Source organism: Coenobita brevimanus, chromosome 8 (assembly GCF_032717465.1).
Source record: "Coenobita brevimanus isolate Jiangsu-jjx chromosome 8, ASM3271746v2, whole genome shotgun sequence".
Lineage (NCBI taxonomy): Eukaryota > Metazoa > Arthropoda > Malacostraca > Decapoda > Coenobitidae > Coenobita > Coenobita brevimanus.
In genome coordinates, this window is record NC_136961.1 from 16445434 (window position 1) to 16464125 (window position 18692).

At 40.3% G+C, this 18692-nt stretch overlaps 1 protein-coding gene across 1 annotated transcript in view; it reads left to right on the top strand.

Annotated features, from left to right (window-relative positions):
• The window catches only part of LOC145406707 (organic cation transporter protein-like), a 220207-nt gene extending 203897 nt beyond the window's left edge, over positions 1-16310 (top strand). The window contains exons 9-12 of the mRNA XM_080277810.1: positions 8149-8234; positions 9409-9668; positions 11051-11235; positions 16137-16310. Coding sequence (XP_080133936.1) covers positions 8149-8234; positions 9409-9668; positions 11051-11235; positions 16137-16310 — 705 coding nt within the window. The remainder of the gene's footprint in view (positions 1-8148; positions 8235-9408; positions 9669-11050; positions 11236-16136) is intronic.
• The last annotated feature ends 2382 nt before the right edge of the window (positions 16311-18692 follow it).

The following is an 18692-nucleotide window of genomic DNA, read 5'->3' on the forward strand; positions in this document are numbered from 1 at the left end:
ATACACTAAAAACATGATTGGTGCCAGCATTCAGCCCTGTGGTACTCCACTAGTCACTTCTTTCCATGATGAGTAGTTTCCCCTTAGGACTGTTCTCCTTTCTCTTTTAATGAGAAAATCTTGCATGGAACAAAACAGTTTGCCTCGATTTCCTCCTTGATGGTACAGTTTCCATAAAAGTCTTTGGTGTGGTACTGTGTCAAATGCTTTCTTGAAATCTAAATAGATACTGTCCACCCATCCTTCTCTTTCCTGTATTGTGTCTGTTACTCTATCATAGTAGCTCAACAGATTAGTAATACATGATTTTCCTTTTCTGAAACCAAACTGTCTTTCTGTTATCATATTGTGTTCTTCTAGATGATTTACCCAAGCTTTTCTTATAAGCTTTTCTAATACCTTGCTTACAACACTGGTTAGTGATACTGGTCGGTAGTTGAGTGGAATTTGTCTATTCCCTTTCTTGAATAAGGGGACAATATTCGCTTTCATCCAAATATCAGGTAGTTTACCTTGACTCAAGGATTTCTTGAAAATTAAAAATAATGGTTTACTTAACTCCTTTGCACATTCTCGTAGCACCCAACATGAAATTTCATCAGGACCATTTGCTTTTCCTCTGTCTACTTTACTTAACTTCTCGTGTATTACTTTTTCTGCTATTTGTATATCTGGTAGTATGTGTGGACATGCATGTTCCACATAGCCCCTCTCAAAATTTTTTTCTTCTGTAAAAACTGATTGGATAATCTTATTTAGTGCTTCACAAATATCTTTCTCTTGTGTATAGTTGATTCCCTTGTCCGTAATGGATTGTATTATATCTTTTACTTTGGTTTTGCTTCTGATGTAGCTGCAAAATAGCATTGGTTGATCACTACTTTTATATATTATATCCTCCTTAAACTCTTTTTGGGCTTCCCTCCTTATTCTTGTATAATCGTTTCTTGCCTGTTTGTAATTATCATATGCCCTTTCACTATTGTGTCTTCTGTATCTATTCCACAACAAATCTCTTCTTTCTTTTGATTTTTTACATTCTGTATTGAACCATTTCTGTATTTTCTTATCTGCTTCTTTGTGCTGCAGGATGTACTTCTGAACTCCTATTTCATAAAATTCACAGAATTTTTTATATACAGCATTTAAATCTTGCCCTCTAAGCTCATTTTCCCAATCAACTTCTAAGAAATACTGCTTTAGGTCATGATAATTTCTCTTTTTATAGTTTAGGCTCTTTTTGGAACTTTCATTCCTGTTAACTGTCATATTCTATCCTGAAGTTGCAATTTAGTACTGCATGGCCGCTCTTGCCGAGTGGAGGGTGATATATTAAACTGTCAATACCATTTTCTTGCCTAGTAAATATGAGATCTAGCATTGAAGGTACATCGAGTCCTCTTTTTCTGGTGGTTTCCCTCACATGTTACGTTAGGAAAAACTCTTGCACGAGATGCAGGAGCTTTTGGTCCCAACAGGTTTCTTGGCTTATTATATCTAGAGTATTCCAATATATATTTGTATTAAAATCTCCAGTTAGTATAATTCTTTCCGATTTCTCTTCCATTTTATGTAGTAATGCTCTTAAACTCTGAATTGAACTCTATGTCAGGTCCTCATATTCGTCTCTTTCCCATGTGTTTGATCTGGGTGGCATGTACAAACTGGCTACGATTACATTCCCTTCAGATGTGTTGATATCTACTGCAATCAGTTCTACTTGTGAGGGTATATCTAGTTTTATTTCATTGACTTTTAGATTTTTCTTAGTTAATATTGTAATTCCTCCTCCTTTTTTTAAGTTTCTATCTCTTCTCCATATATTATATTCCTCTAAGTTTAGTATGTCATTTGATATCCTTGGTGTTAATTTTGTTTCAGTTAGGCATATTATATGTGGTTCATTTTCTCTGACATAATCATTCATCTCTAATAATTTAGATACCATTCCATTGTGTGTGTGTGTGTGTGTGTGTGTGTGTGTGTGTGTGTGTGTGTGTGTGTGTGTTTCCATCTTTAGTTGTTTTTATTCCTTAACTATTTTCTGTGATATGTGAATGAAGAGATTGCCTCATGAACTTGCCATGGACTGTTATACCTTTATCTTGCATTATATTGTGTATGATATTTACTCCACGGCTTTTTCGCTTACTCTCCTGTGATGTATGACGTGGCTATATTGCCTTTTCATTGATTAGTTTATGATTAGTTAGCTCTGTATTAGCTTTGTGTGATGTATAATGTTTCTTTACTACTTTACTACTGATTCTTCCTTCTGTGATGACTAGCAATATACAGAGTGGCCTTGGGTTAGCTCTCCTCAGGCCTTAGGCGGTATTCCTTTTGTAGCCATTTTATGATTTTTTTTTTTTTTTTTTTGCTAAAAAATAAATAACTTTGATTTGAGAAGCCTTGTCTTGCTCTTGTGTGGTATGTGTTGCTTGTTTAGGTTTTTGATCTTGAATTTGGCTTTCGGTTGTCTTATTATTATTTTTTCTTGGAGAGAGCAATTTCGCGGGATTTTCTCCTTTGGTTCCTTCTTCCTTGCATAAAAAAACAGGTAAGTCGAATAGTTTGTGCAATAGCTATTCTGTGATAAATGAATGAAAGGATTAGCTCAGTGGGTAGCTTAAAGTTGGTATAGCTTTGTCTTGGCCTGTCTTTTCCTTGCTGTTCTTGCTTTGTAACAAGCTCTCCTATATAATTAATGAATGAATATATTATCTTTTTTATTAGCTTTTGAATGATATTGAATTGTATTTACATGTGTAGTATGTGCTGTTACTTGTGTACCTTTTTTACTAACTCAATTTCGCTCGATGGGTAGGTAGATACAGTACAGTATAAAGTTTGTTTTAATCGATTAACTTTTTCAATGATGTAACTCACACTATATAACTTTGTCCTTTGCCTTGTAGTGTGTGTGTGTGTGTGTGTGTGTGTCTGTGTGTGTGCACATGGATATGTGTATGTTAAGGTGTGTATAAGCACGATTATTAACATATATCAGCAGATTTGTGTAGTGAAACACACACACACACACACACACACACACACACACACACACACACACACACACACACACAAGCACGCAATACATAGCTAGACCAGTCCAAAGCTAGTCATAAAAAGCTAATACTGCATATATCCATCGATCATAAAACATACAGCCTAAATAACTGAATTTAATATAGTCCTCCCTTCATCTATCACAGGTATGAGTTTGTGGATAAATTACTGAAGAAGCAACATGTGGAAAAACTAGACAAAGGCTTCGCCAGATTACATTTAATAAAAGAGTAATATATTCACTCATTTAATACAAGAAAAAGTTAGTAAAAATGGCACATGGGAAATCCATTCATTTAACACGAGAAAAGTTAGTGAAAAAGGCACATGAAAAACTGCTCACACAAAATGCCAGAAGGTAAGCAGAATAACACACCGAAGATGTTCCACTTTAGCCCCAATTAAAACAGGATAAAACGTGTAGAGCTAATACTAAAAGATTCTCTACTCTGTCCTTCACCCTTCCTAATCTTCGTAGGCAATTTGCATCTGTGCTAAACACACACACACACACACACACACACACACACACACACACACACACACACAACGTCATTATTACGTCGCATCCTTCACCATTTTTCTTAGACTGTTTTACTGTAAGCATTCTTTCAGGAATACTAAACCATCATCGTCATCAACCACTCCCACAATTTCATCTCTTGAGCTTACAATCCTCGTGAGAATAATGACCGTCACAATAATCTCTTAACCACTTCACTCCAGTGATTTGTTACTGCTTTCGTCAAACGATTTTTGTAAACTGTGAACAGATTTTTCGACATGGAAGAGTTGACCATAGCTTTCAGTAACCTTTCCGCTGCTAAACGTCTGTTAAAAGTTAAATAAAACCGGTTGGTAGTTAGCGCCGTAAAAAAATCGATTAATATCGGTATCGGTATTGGTAGGGAAAAAATTTCCGATAATCGGATTCGAATCGTGATCGGCTGAGAAACGATGAAAAATACATAAATGCTTGTTTTGCCTAATGAGCCTAGACTGCAGCACTAATTTCTCTACCACTGTAGATGTGAACTAACGATAAAATGATTATGTTTCAGAGATACGGTCGTACTCCACACCGTAATGACTTTTAAATGATAAAATGATTGAACTGAAACATAGGAAATATCTGTCATACTATTATATCAGTTGTTAGAATGACGCTCGACACAAATAGCTAGAAAATGGTCTTCTGCCAAGAAGCAGTGGCAGACTTGTATTAACTTGCGAGTGTCGCGCACACACACACACACACACACACACACACACACACACACACAAGTACCCAGTTGCAGACCCTGTATGTATAGCGTAGTAATGAAGAAGCCTTGGCAAGATCTGTATGTAACACTCTCCATCAAGTATTGTTTCATTGTTTATGCTGAGCTTCTACAAAGTTGCCAAATGTCGTTCATTCCATGTCCCAGAGTCACTGTTCTCTCATTGCCACAATCTACTGTCTTCCTCCTTATTATATGCAGCAAATAACTTATTTAGACTCCATTGAGAAAACTGACTATTACGACTTGATAAAGAATACAGTAACAAATAAGTGCGGGCATTTCGCACTTATTTCACCAGCGAGTGTACACTGTGTATGTACATAAACCCACACGGTCATCACACACACCACCAGTACACGTACACAGTATACCTCACTCTCAACTTGCTGTTTTCGGCTTTCAGTTCTCTCTCTTTCGAACGCCAGTATCCTCGACATTACTGGGAACCTCCCATCATTTTAGGTCATATTCTAGATGCTACTGGAAGATTAGCACCATCTTCTCCTCAGCGATCTAGTTTGCTATAACACCTTACCATTCTCGTGTATGCCGTCTGTATAGTTATTATCTCGACGGAGTATGGATGAGGAACATACAGACGATACTGAAGTGTTATATTCAGCATAAATCGCTAGGCAAGAGGCGTTACGAAGTCTACCGTGCCACTTAGCATAATTACAACTTTTATCCAATCCATAGCATGCTGCCTTTTTACAGCCATTTGTCATAAAAGAATCATCACTTGTAAATATCTGTAAATATCCTTGACCTATCGTACCAGCTCTCTGTAAACATAACCTAATCAAGCCACTAAAGTGTAAATAAAATACCTCTGACCTGTCTCACCAGTTCTCTGTAAACAACAAGTAATCAAGACACAAAGTTATTTTATCTTTTTACTCAATAATCAAAACCACTTCTGCGAGCTCCGCAAATCCGACCTTCAAGTTCAGTGTTTCTCCATATATTAAGGCAGTGGTACACAAAGCTAGGCAATTTATGACCAAGTTTATGATCTGTGTGTGTGTGTGTGTGTGTGTGTGTGTGTTTTACGTTTGTTCTTGCTCACCCAAGTTCTTTAATGACGGTGACGAACCACACCAGCACAAAATCTTATTTTATTTTGTCCTATGTTATTATGAAAAGACGTTTCTTAAATCATGTAATAGTGGTGGTGATGTTAATTTTAGGTACCGGTACTGTAGCTGTAGAGTGAATGTAGCTGTAGAGAATAAGATGAAATTAGAAAACAGAATGGAGAGAGAGAGAGAGAGAGAGAGAGAGAGAGAGAGAGAGAGAGAGAGAGAGGAGACTACGCCTTTTTTTTTTTTTTTTTTTTTTTTAGTACATTCGCCTTGGTGAAAGTATCCTACCACGGTCAAGGTCAGGTATAGCATCCTGGAAACGAATATATTTGTTTATTTCCGTAGGTGAAAACTACCCGGGAATGAAAGTTGGCCAAACACTCATCTTGGTCGTTCCTTCCCTTCGTCATTTAGCCAGTTGCAACGGTACGAGGTGGACGTGTTTGCTCTCATCATTAAACATCTTCAGCCTGCGTAGATTTGGACGGGGGAGGGGGGCGGGGGAGGTGTGGCCTGCGTACCTATGGACAGGAGGCTGTGGCCTAAATTTAGAGTGGGAGAGGGGGAAGGGTTGGGGGGACTGCTTGCTGGCAGTGGGAGAAGGAAGAGGGAGGGGAATGGGGAAGGAGAGGAGGAAGAGGAGGGGGACGACAAATATTTCACTTTGTTTTTCATTTGTCCTTTATATGAAAAGACGTTTCTTAAATCAGGTAATAATAGTGGTAATGGTGTGGGGAATAAGGAGAAATTAGATAGAAAGCAGAATCAAGAGAAAGAGAGGGAGAGTTACTCGCCTATGAAAGTTAGTCAAGGCCGCTCACTCGAGCTTTCCCTCAGTCATTTACCCACCACCCACCACAGAAGGTGGACGTGTGAAATGAGTCTCTGTTGATTAAAACATGTTCAACCCTGTGTAGATTTGGACAGGAGGTATGTGAGCAAATAATGGGGCGGGGGGGATGCCTATTACGACGTGTCCAGGAATAAGCGTGCGTAGACTTGGACAGGGGCTTGAAGTGGGGGTTTGCCTGAAGGCATGCCCAATAGTACGCAGGGGGGGGGGGGAATGCCCATTACTCAGTGCCCAGGAGTACGCGTGTGTAGACCTGGGCAAAGGTTTGAAGTGGGGTTTGCCTGAAGGCATGCCCAGTAGTACGCAGAGGGTGGTGGTGGGGGGTAGGGAGAGGGAGGATGCCCATTAAACAGTGCCCAGGTGTAGGCGTGCGTACTCCTGGGCACTTTTATACTGCTATCATAGCACCTCCTCCCTAGCGAATTAGTCTGCAGGGTACACTTTAATATCGTATTGTATGTTATTATTTTCGTTCTAATATCATCATAATTTAAACCAGTAATCTACAAGAGGATACACAGGTGCAATGATCGGTAAAATTCACTATGAAATAGGTCCCACGAACTTTCTAGAGATATTTAGAATATGATCTCATGAAAGGAGAATAGGCAAGATCTGAGAAAGTCGCCCAGTCCTCAAACCCAGAAAAAGTTCATATGAATAATACTGAATCCTTCTTCAATCGGTAGAGAGATGGCCTGCAGTCCTAACGGACCCAGGTTCGAATCCCGGCTGGGGCAGGGAACAGTTTAAGGATTTGAATTTCATTAAATCAGGCTTTACTGATCTACCAGAAGTCCCGCCGACATGTCGTAAAAATACTCCCGCTAATACCAATACACCAGTCTTGTATGAGACAGCCCTAGCATGTATTCAATATGGACGGTGGGTGTTAGCGCCGAAGTGGTGACATGTAGAGGTGTATGGTATGTAGGAGGAATGCTGGGCCTTGATAGTAGGCTGTGAAGCCTATGCCCAGAGTCGGACACATAAAAAAAAAAAAAAAAAATCCACAGTTTTCATTGTTTTAAAAAATGAAGCATCCACTCCCGGTTCATTGTATTTCCTTCGCGAGCAAAGTGTCGAAGCATGACAATAGTTATTTATCACTAGCATAAACTAGCATCATCTCTAAAACATGGTGATTCAGGATGCGAAATCAGTAGACACAGAAATATAGATACTTAACCATTTCCTATAACTTACTAAATGAAGATTACATTATGACCCAGTAATTCTATACCATACAGTTATGCATGTTTTACTACATATCCATTGGATCCCAGGGGTGCTGGGCGAGGCACGGCACTGGGTGGGTACTAAGCGTACCACCCTCCGCCTATCGGCTCATAGTCGCGAAGCTCATACGTCCCTACCCGGGAGTTCCCTACTTTATAAGGACTTGAAAAATCCCAATTCTGTCCAATATTCCGGACACCGGGCTCCAATGGGATATATAGAATCCACCAGTAACCACCACCAGATATCCATAACTCAGAAACTACCCTACCCAAAAAAGACACAAGTACACTTACCCTGATTGCGATTCTGCAGTTACCTTTGTCTGGTGCAATACCAACACATTCATAAACAATCCGTGCCAACACTATTATGCAGCCCCCACACCACAACACACTTACTCACCACATGCACTGCACCGTTACAGCACATTCAATCCTCCAGTATTACCTCAGCTAAAGACCTCTTGGACCAAGCAGATAAAGTGCCTAGTTTCCAACAGTTCACTGGCATCATATCCAGATACAACTGGGGTTGCATCAACAACATAAACAGTTATAATATCCTGTCTGGTATCAGTGATCAATATTAATTACTGTCCCTCTCATCTTTTCAGGCTGTGTCGGCCAAGACAAATAATGAAGAAATCTCCATCATGTCAAGATTCATTCGAGCCTACGATCAGTTCATGATTCTATTTCGGTATGTCATTACCACACAAACTTGATCTAGAATATACTATCCATATGGACTGGGGATCACTGGAAGTGGTGCTGAATTTTAACATATTCAAGTACAGAAAGTTTTTATACTTCATTTGTACCACCTGCAGAAGAGGTATTGATCTCAGGACAGGCTTCAAACTGGAGGATTTAGATATAGCATTCAGCAATTCTCACTTCCAGTGTGTTCATCTGAACTTAATTCAGTCCATTCGTCAAAGTCAAATTGCTGGTTCATGCTCAGATGAACCTGGGTCCACATAAAAATGAACAACATTGTGTTTTCCAAGTTGCAGAGCCAAAGGTGGCCCAGTGGCTGAGACTAGTTATGACTCGTCCCTTGGGAGTCATCCCTTTCGTGTTCGTGTTAATATTCAAGCTGATGTTCTGATCAGTGTTTCACCAATTTTCAAACAAAATTTTCAATACTTTATCATTTCTTTGTGCTTTCTGATACATTTTTTTCTGAACTTGACATACTAGTTATTGTTATTTATTTATTTATTTATATTTTTGGCCGCCAAGACCTTACAGAACGTGAAGCTACAGAACGTGGTGAATGTTTTTGGCGTATCAGATAGAACCAGGATTCCGTGGGCTTGAATGATGAACGAATGGAAGCGTGGCCCATTGGATTGGGCAAATTTGGGCTGACTGGACATTGCTACTCCTCACCCTGCCCTAGGGTGGGAAAGGAGGTCCGGATGATGAGGACCCTGATGCCCAGGATCATCCTGCTGGCCTCCTACAGAGACTGTTTCGTGGTGGCGACGGTCTTTTTTTAGCACTCCTATTTTGGGAATGGACCTTTTTGTGTACCTGGTCGTTTCCATGATATTCGAACTCCCATCTCTACGGTACTCAAGGAAATTTATATATCAGTGATTCCTGCATACTCCTATTTCTTAAGCTTACTTGTATTTGATGATATTCGAGGAGATTATAAAATATCTCCCAGGACGGTCAGTCTGCGCATCATCATATTGGTCACTTACAGGATTATTTTCTGGTGGTAATGCTGTTCTTCATGCTTATATCTTTAAGAGATTTGACCCTTACCTTAGCAATATCCTAGCAAGTTCAGCATTCTTTTAGCTTATCTTTGGAGTCTTGTATGCCTTACTAGCAGCTTCTGTTTTGGGTGCCTTTCACAGGACTCCCAAGCTCCGTATCATCACACTGGTCATCGGGATCGACTATTTCGTGGTGGCCATGCTATTCTTCGGCCTGACTTCAGGTGCGTCGAGCCTGGGAGTGGACCCCTTCATGTACTTGGCCATCGCTGGAGCAGCTGAGCTTCCGGCCTCCACCGTTCTCATCCCTTTCGCTGAATACTTTGGTCGTAAGAAGATGTTGGCCTTCAGCTTCCTCTTCTGTGCAGCTGTTCTCTTGGCTCAGCCCCCTATTCCTGATGGTTTGTAATAGTGTCTTACGTTTAGTGCTGCTTTGTCGGCTGCTGCTCTGCCAGTTCATTTTATTAATGAACAAGAAGAGACTATCTTCATACACCTGTGGCAAAGCTATTGCAGCCAATATATAAAAGTTTGTCTCTTTGGTACTCATAGAAAAGGTGATTTTTTTTTTATTAATATGCCTCCTTGTGACCAAAATTTAAAAAAAATGCTAAATAATCAGCTGACGCCTCAGGTTATGCAATAGCTGCCATGCCAAATCAGCTAAAAAGTTCAAGTTGAACAACTTTGTATTTTATAAAAAAGTAGTTATAATGACTTTTTATAGCCGAAATTAAAAATCGCCTAATAGTCAACTGATGTGTCAGCTGATACAACAGCTGACATGATAAATCAACTCAAAATTTCAAGATGAGCCATTTTGTCCTTCATTAGATAATCACACAGAGCTCTTCAAGAGCAGAAATTCGAACTTTCCTCGAAGGAGAGAGAGAGAGAGAGAGAGAGAGAGAGAAGGATACCCAAGTGTGCCCTTTATAGACCTGTCCAGTTCGCCGAAGGTAAAAATAGTTGGGAGATGCTGTAATGGTGATGATGATGATGATGATGATAAGGCAACTTCCTTTATTAGTGGGAAATATACAGTAGTAGGAACGATGACGTTAATGGTGGTTATGATGACTGGTGAAAATGACGATGGTTATTATGGTGGTTATGATGATGATAGTAAGAGAATCATACCCACATGCCTATACTGTGTTCCTTGTGAAATTACAGTTACCGTATTTCAATTAGTCCAAAACTGACGCAACTTCACAATAGGCTATATGCTGTTTCAGAATGGGAATAAAATTTTGCTGTTTCAACCATTCACGACACGGTAACATCAAGACAAAATGAAAGTGATAAAAGTGATGATAAATATTGATGCTATTGCCAACTGTACTGATGGTGTTGAGGGTAATGATGGTGAAAGTGATGATGATGAAAATTATGATGACAAAATAAGAGTGCGATGATACTGATGATAATTTTAATGATACTGATGGTAACCCATTACTGCCCATAGTGGCTGTGTGTGGGATTTTTCTGGAAGGGCACATAGCATATCGTCCTTAGCCTGTCGGTTCATAGTCGCGAAGCTCATAGGTCCGAACTTTGGGGCTTCCCTCTTGACTAACTTATATTTGCCAAATATGCCCTTTTTAAGGAACCCTAGGCACAAATGGGTTAATGATGACTCTCTGGTAGCAGTGATGACAACAGTGATAATTATGAGAATGGTGATGTCAGGCTGAAGAAAATTTAGTGATGATAATTACAGTTACAATAACAATGACGACAGTTCCAGCGATGCTCTAACTTGACCTCTTCCTCTCTGCAGACCTGAAGTGGGTATCAGTGACTCTGGTGATGCTGGGCAAGATGTCATGCACAGCGGCGTTCTTTGTGCTCCTCCTCTACGCCCTCGAGCTTTTCCCCACAGAAATAAGGAATCAGGGCTTCGGTTCAGCAATGGCGTCCTCTCGCCTTGGTGGCGCCGTTGCTCCATTCATCATGAATGCCTTGGTCAGTGGATTTGAAAGAGAGAGAGAGAGAGAGAGAGAGAGAGAGAGAGAGAGAGAGAGAGAGAGAGAGAGAGAGAGAGAGATTTTGGACGTCACAGTAGTGTGAAGTAGAATTTCAGGCTGACGCCATATTATGCAAACATTTGTTATAACACACTCCTTTCTTGATGAAGGACTAAGGCATTACCCTCGTTAAGAGGACTTTTGTTGAAGCACATAGCACATTGCAACTGAATGTCCTGGCTATCACCTATAGCCCTTGGGTGGGATTGATCTAGAATATGTACTCTAATCACTGACCTTTATAGTATGGGAGGGGGTTACCTCCGCCACCAGGGTGTGACATTGGCCGCCTTGCTCAAACACCAGCACTCATCGCTCATAATGTAAAAACATAAATGGATTATGATTTTTTTTTCTGCCTACTTGAGCGAATTATATGGGGTATATTTAGCCAAGAGTAAAAAAACAACTTCATAACTTGCTGCAGTGAAGAACTTATCTTTTATGGCACTAAGGCAGAGAAAGGTAAAGGAGGAAAGGGAAAAGATAATGTGGTCTTAACGATGAAGTGATAGCGATGTTTAAGCTGTTATACATCGAAGTAGTGGTGTTGAATTGGTGTGGGAAGCCCTTAGACTATGCTTGCAATGAAATCGAATGTCCAACTTGATAAAGGCCGGAAGAAACACGGAAATATCTACAGAAGTGTGTGAACAGAAGAGAAGAGGACATTCTAAATAAATAGGCCCCTTTTAAACGCCACATGCATGAGGGGATACTGGGGAAGAATCTTCTCGACCCTCCTCAGGAGGCAGTAATCTTACAGAATTAGCAACAAGATGTATTTCTTAATTGTGAAATGTAATGCCATCGCTCTTTGAAGAATTCCTGTGCCCACTTTTGTATCTATCAGCTGCACAATGGACCATGGCTCTATAATTTCCGGAATCATCGGCTGCATTCAAAAACCCACTGAGTAGCTCAGCACAAAAACAGCGGGAATCAAGCGAGGTGTAACATGGCTCCCACAACACCAGCGCCGCCCTGGCGGCAGACACACAAATTACTCGTGGTACCCATGAGAAAGCCCCTCCATACTATAGTTCTCAGTGGCTCTAATCCACTATGGTTAAATCATTTTAGCTTGGTGGAAAAATTGACTCTTCTGCTGCCTATTTCCCGAAACTCTGTGTCAGAATAAGAAAATACTACGGCCCTGCATCCATGCCAGAGCACTTGTTGATGGTTGGCCCGATACTCTAATGTTAACCTAATATCATTGCTCAGCACTGAAGATGTAGTGAAAATTTTACATCTATTTATAATGAACTATATAAATAAATAAATAAAAGATATATATATATATATATATATATATATATATATATATATATATATATATATATATATATATATATATATATATATATGCCTGTGTGTGTACATTAATTCTTTAACCCCCCGGCCAAGAGTCTAACCCGGGACTCCAAGATAGAAACCCGGCATTAATATGAATTCGCCATGTGTGATAAACGCTAAGTCACCCGAACTCTATGAAGAACCAGGTAAATCCGTTATGGGTGATGTTTCAACATTACCCATATGATGACATACTTCAGTCATCTGGGTATTGTTTAGCCCTGCGGAACTCAGCAAGTAACACTAGTATTCATCTAGCCCGACCAGTACATGCACCTTCTTATATGCTGGAGAAACACACAAGGTGTACTGTGTTTGATTCTCGACTACACCGTAAAAAAATAATAATAATAATAACATATGTCCATACGTGTAATGTGTGTTTTCCCAGCACATGGGAATGCGCTTGTCTTCTATGGGCTAGATTAAAGCTGCTGTCGCCTGCCGAGTTCCATGAGGCTGAGGAAAAATCCAGAAGACTCTGATATATGTGTCATCATATGGGCGTGTTGAAACATCCTCTCATAGTGGTTTTACATGGATCTGCATAGGATTTGGGTGGCTCACTTTTTATTGCACCATGACACAGTGATATCAGTGCCTAGCTTCTTTCTAGGAGTTCCGGGTTCTTTTTCCGGCATGAGCGTAAAAGAAAATCATGTGTCCATACTTGTAATGAGTATTTCTCCATGCCCAGTGAATATATATATATATATATATATATATATATATATATATATATATATATATATATATATATATATATATCCTACTTTCGGGCTGCCATTGCACTTAGACATCTCAAAGGCTTTCGATCGAGTCTGGCATAAATCTTTAATTTCCAAACTGCCCTCTAACGGATTCTATCGTTCTCTCTGTGACTTCATCTACAGCTTCCTTTCTGGTTGTTCTATAGCCGCTGTTGTAGACGGCCATCGTTCTTCTCCTAGATCTATCAACAGTGGTGTTCCTCAGGGCTCTGTCCTATCACCAACTCTCTTCCTTTTATTCATCAATGACCTTCTAAGCTGTACATCTAACCCACTCCACTCGTACGCTGATGATTCCACCCTTTACCTTTCCATTCGGTTCTCGCAACGTCCATCTCAGCAGTTACTTCAACAAATAAGGGATGAGGCTATGGCACACCTAATGTCTGACTTAGCTTGTATATCTGACTGGGGTAAAAATAAACTTACTGTTTTTAATGCATCAAAAACTCAGTTTTTACACTTATCAACCCAACACAATCCTCCACAGGAGTACCCACTAATGTTTAATAATATCCAGCTCAGTCCTTCTTCATCCTTGAACATGCTTGGGGTTTATTCACTTGGGACTTATCCTGGAAAGATCATATTGCATCTCTTGTAAAATCTGCTTCTAGGAGATTGGTTATGCTAAGCCGACTCCGTACCTTCTTTACCCCTGCTCAGTTGTTAACTTTATACACGGGTTTTATTCGCCCCTATGTAGAGTACAACTCTCATGTGTGGGGAGGCTCCCCACATACAGCTTTTCTCAATAGGGTGGAGTCAAAGACTTTTCGTCTCATTAACTTTCCTCTTCCTACTGGCTTCCTTCAACCTCTGTCTCTTCGCTGCACTGTTGCCTCTTTATCTTTTTTTTATCGCTACTTCAATGGTCATTGCTCCTCTGAACTGTCTGCTTGCATCTCTCCACCTCTACGACGGGTGCCTAGCACCCGTTTAGCAACAAACTCTTATCTCTTTTCTGTCAAACTCTCTAGTGCAAGAGTTAACCGTTACTCCCAGTCTTCATTTGTGGAACAGGTCAACTGTGGAACTGTCTCCCTCTGTCTGTATTTCCTACTTCCTACGATTTCCAGTCTTTCAAACGCAGTGCGACCAGGCATCTCAAAATGAACAGATCTTGAATTTGGTTCCCTTTTGTATTATTTTTGTTCTTTTCTTGGAAAGAATGGTTTGCTGGCTCATGGTCTTCGGTTCCTTCTTATATATATATATATATATGATGTGCTACGCGAAATTTCCAGCTATTGTAGGAAAATATGTTACCTTAGCTCCTATTTCTCACTGTCGCCTTCGAGGTAGTCCCGTTGGGCATGTACTGTACACAATGGTCCCAGCGTTTTTTCCATGAGTCCATGCATCCCTGGAAGGCTTCAGGAATGATGGTCTTGAGGACCTCCTGCTATTCTGTCTGGATGTCCTCATCCAAGTCAAATCGACCCCCTTTCAGTCGTAATTTCAGCTTGGAAAACAGGAAAAAGTAGCAGGGGGCAAGGTCAGGCGAATAGGGTGGGTGGGGAATAACTACCGTGTTAGTGGAAGCCAGGAACTGCTGGACAACAATTGATGTGTGGGCCAGGGCGTTGTCACGATGCAGGACCCAGTCCTTGTTCTTCCACTGTCATGGTCACAGTAAAACTTTCCGCTGACGGATTGACCGGGTGGGACGAATTCCTTGTGAATATTCCCTTGGATATCTAAGAAAACGATCAACATAGACTTGACATTGCTGCGCCACTGGTCCATCATTGCAAAACCGCCAAACCACCAACACACTATATTACAGTTGTAAGCATAGCTCAACAACACATCCACTCACAGACACGGCCGGGGCCACACTTACGCACAAGGGGTGCTGCTGACTCCTCCTAGCGGCAGAAGGCAAAACTGCAAACGGTTGGTCCCTTCTGTTCAAATTACTGGAACTTTTGGGTAGCACCTCGAATATATATAATATATATATATATATATATATATATATATATATATATATATATATATATATATATATATATATATATATATATATATATATCCACCATCCAATCCTACGTTGCCGCATGATGAGCGTAGGGGCCCGGGGCTAGGCAAGTTGGCCCAGACATTTAAGATGAGTGACCAGCCTCACTCATCCCTGAGTGGCATTATGTGAGCAATACACCCCAACAATCCCTTGGATATAAACCTTCACCAGCTCAATCCGATTGGAGTGCCGTAATTACCCACTAAACCACCAGACGCCATTATTTAGTTATATGGTTACCATCCACCGTAGGAAATGGTTTCCTGGCGTACAGGAAACCATTTGGCTTGTCACTCAGTGTAGAGTCACCCACAGACAGAAGGAGGAGGAAAGAATCAAGGAAAGATAGAAGAGGGAGTTTAAAGTCACTCGCAGGCAGAAGGACGAGGAAAGAATAAAGTAAAGAATGACAGAAGAGGAAGGAAAGAAGGAAGGAGGAAAGGAAAGGACAGACACCCAAGAGCAGCACAACATCGAGTGAGTGGATGGTGAACGCTCCTACCTACCATTTTATATATATATATATATATATATATATATATATATATATATATATATATATATATATATATATATATATTACAGAAAATTACGTAGATGCTCAAATGACTACAGATATGCTAAGTGTAATGTGAGACTATAATTCTGTTTGTTGGCTTATCTTTTTCCTCACTGTGTACACAGGATGTGAATTACCCTTGGGCTGTATCACTTATGTTTGGTGCCGCGTCGCTGGTGGCTGGTGTGGTGGTGTGGCCGCTGTGGGAGACTAAGGGCATCACACTGCCCGACACCATCACTGAACTGGAAGGAGGTGACACAGTAAAGGCCTCTGACAAGACAGCAAACGCTTGGTAATATACTAGTTGTAGTAAATGTAGCCCCAACTTCATTTGAAATTTGAGCCCAGTGGATTGCAGGTTGAAGTTCCTCCCCTCGTGTAATCCACCATACTCCTTTTGGGGGCTAGGGACGGGGGGGGGGAACTGAGGGGTGTCTATATAACTGGCAGTAGAACCGTTCAGTTGTATCAGTGCCAACAGGTGAATATATCCTCTCCAGCATCATCACTTAATGTGGAATGCTGTTTCTGTGTATATACAGTATACCGGTGTGTGTGTATGTGTGTGTGTGTATATATATATATATATATATATATATATATATATATATATATATATATATATATATATATATATATATATAGTAAAAGTCCTCTAATCAGGCCACCAATAATTCGAAAAACCCAATACTCCGAATCTGTGAAGGTGAAATTTTTCAAAATTTTCTGGTCTTTCTTCGCATTTTCCTGGGCTTTATCTAAGGGTTTATTTGGCTCGGACTTGCTCTTGGCCTTGGAAGTACCTGCCTGCAACTATTCATCTACACTTCTATGCATGAAAACAATAACCCATATCATTTTAAGTTTTTATTTAATGCTTATGAACACTCACGCTCACTAATTTCTGTTCAGTTAAGATTCGTCCACCTGTATTCAACCAGCATGAACACGGGCAGAATAAAGCCATCAGGGTGGAATGGGAGCTGAGTCGGGGGGAGGGGCATGTCAGGGATGTCCCCTTCGTTCCCCCTTATACCCAGGGAAGACGGGAAGGGGGGACAAAACGAGCTCCAGTCGCCTCTACCCTAGCTCCCAACCCCCCACTCGTCATTCTTAACTGGCAGTTACATCTCAAGCTAACCTCATACTTTACACTCATAGTCAAATTACTAACACACAAACAAAACTCTAGGATGTGTAAAAAGTATATAAGATAACTATTAACACGCTGCAGCAAGAAATTAAAACGTTATAATGACAGTAAAACAAAAACGTTAACAACGACCATCCCAAGCCTCATGCGTTCGGTGCTTGCGTGCGTGGTGTGTCCCTGCTTGTTTGGGTGTGTCTGTATATGTGTTTTTCAGTGTGTGTGTGTGTGTGTGTGTGTGTGTGTGTGTGTGTGCTTTGCAAAGCAGTGCACCCAACACATGAGACCTGAGGTGGCCGTTGTTAACGGTTTTATTTTACCGTCAACGTCATAATGTATTAAGTTCTTGTTGCGGCGTGTTAATAGTTATATTATGTATATACTTTTGACCTCTCCTAGTGTTCTATGATTGTATTAAAACTAAGACCAAGAGTGTTAAGCATGAAATCAGCCTGAGATGTAATTGCCAGTTAAGAATGAAGGGTTGGGAAGAGAGGTGGGAAAGGGTATTGGGGAGGGTTGGGAGCTGGGGTAGTGGCGGGTGGAGCTGGTTTCGTCCCCCCTCCCCTCTCCCCTGGGTATACAAGGGTAGGAAGGGGGCACCCAAGGCTGATATTAGTGATCGTGAGTGCACAATCAGAGAAAGTTTCGCATTACCCACCTCTCGAAGCACTGGCGTGAGACTGGTGAATGTGTAGCGGCAGCCAGACCTCATGTGTCTGGTAACTGAGTAAGAAGGAGCAGGCAGGCAACTGAGGGGTGGAGGATTTGGTGATACGATGAGAATCACGCGTAAGTCTGCAGTGTATGACTTGGACGGTGTGTTTGAGTTAATTCAGTAAAGGTAGCTGACAATATGATACTAGCAATCCATTCAAAAAAATTACCTAGATGTCTGTAGAGTTAGTGGTGTCAAAAACTTATGGAAATTTGCAGGGTTCGGACAGAGGTTTGAATGCTTTCATTCCCTCTTGACTTTAACATGAGACGTTTACTCAGGAGGTATTCGTAACGCTATAACATAGAGATAGATAGATAGATACCCTGTAGCTAGGTAGACAGACAGATATATATATATATATATATATATATATATATATATATATATATATATATATATATATATATATATATATAGTGTTACGAGATGGGAGTAGAAAACACTAGATAACTAAATCTGACTGTGTAAGAAAACTGAGAAAAATCAACCAAGGTGAAAAGGGAAATGATAAAAAATTAATTAGAAACAATATAAAAAACTAACTCCAATCCGCAACCCAGGTCCAAAAGTAAATAAAATCAGCTGATGTTAGCAAGGGCAATATAGGCACGATTAAAAATACCTAATGTAATAGAAGCTAATAATATTGACAAAACTTGCAATGAGATCATAAAACACCAAATGCAAATAACAAGCCGCCTGATAATAACCCAAATAATCACACTAAGGTCTAGGAGCAAACTTGCCAGGCAAAAGAAATAAAATCATGCAAAAACAGGTAACTAAAGTGCACTCTGTAATTGGCGC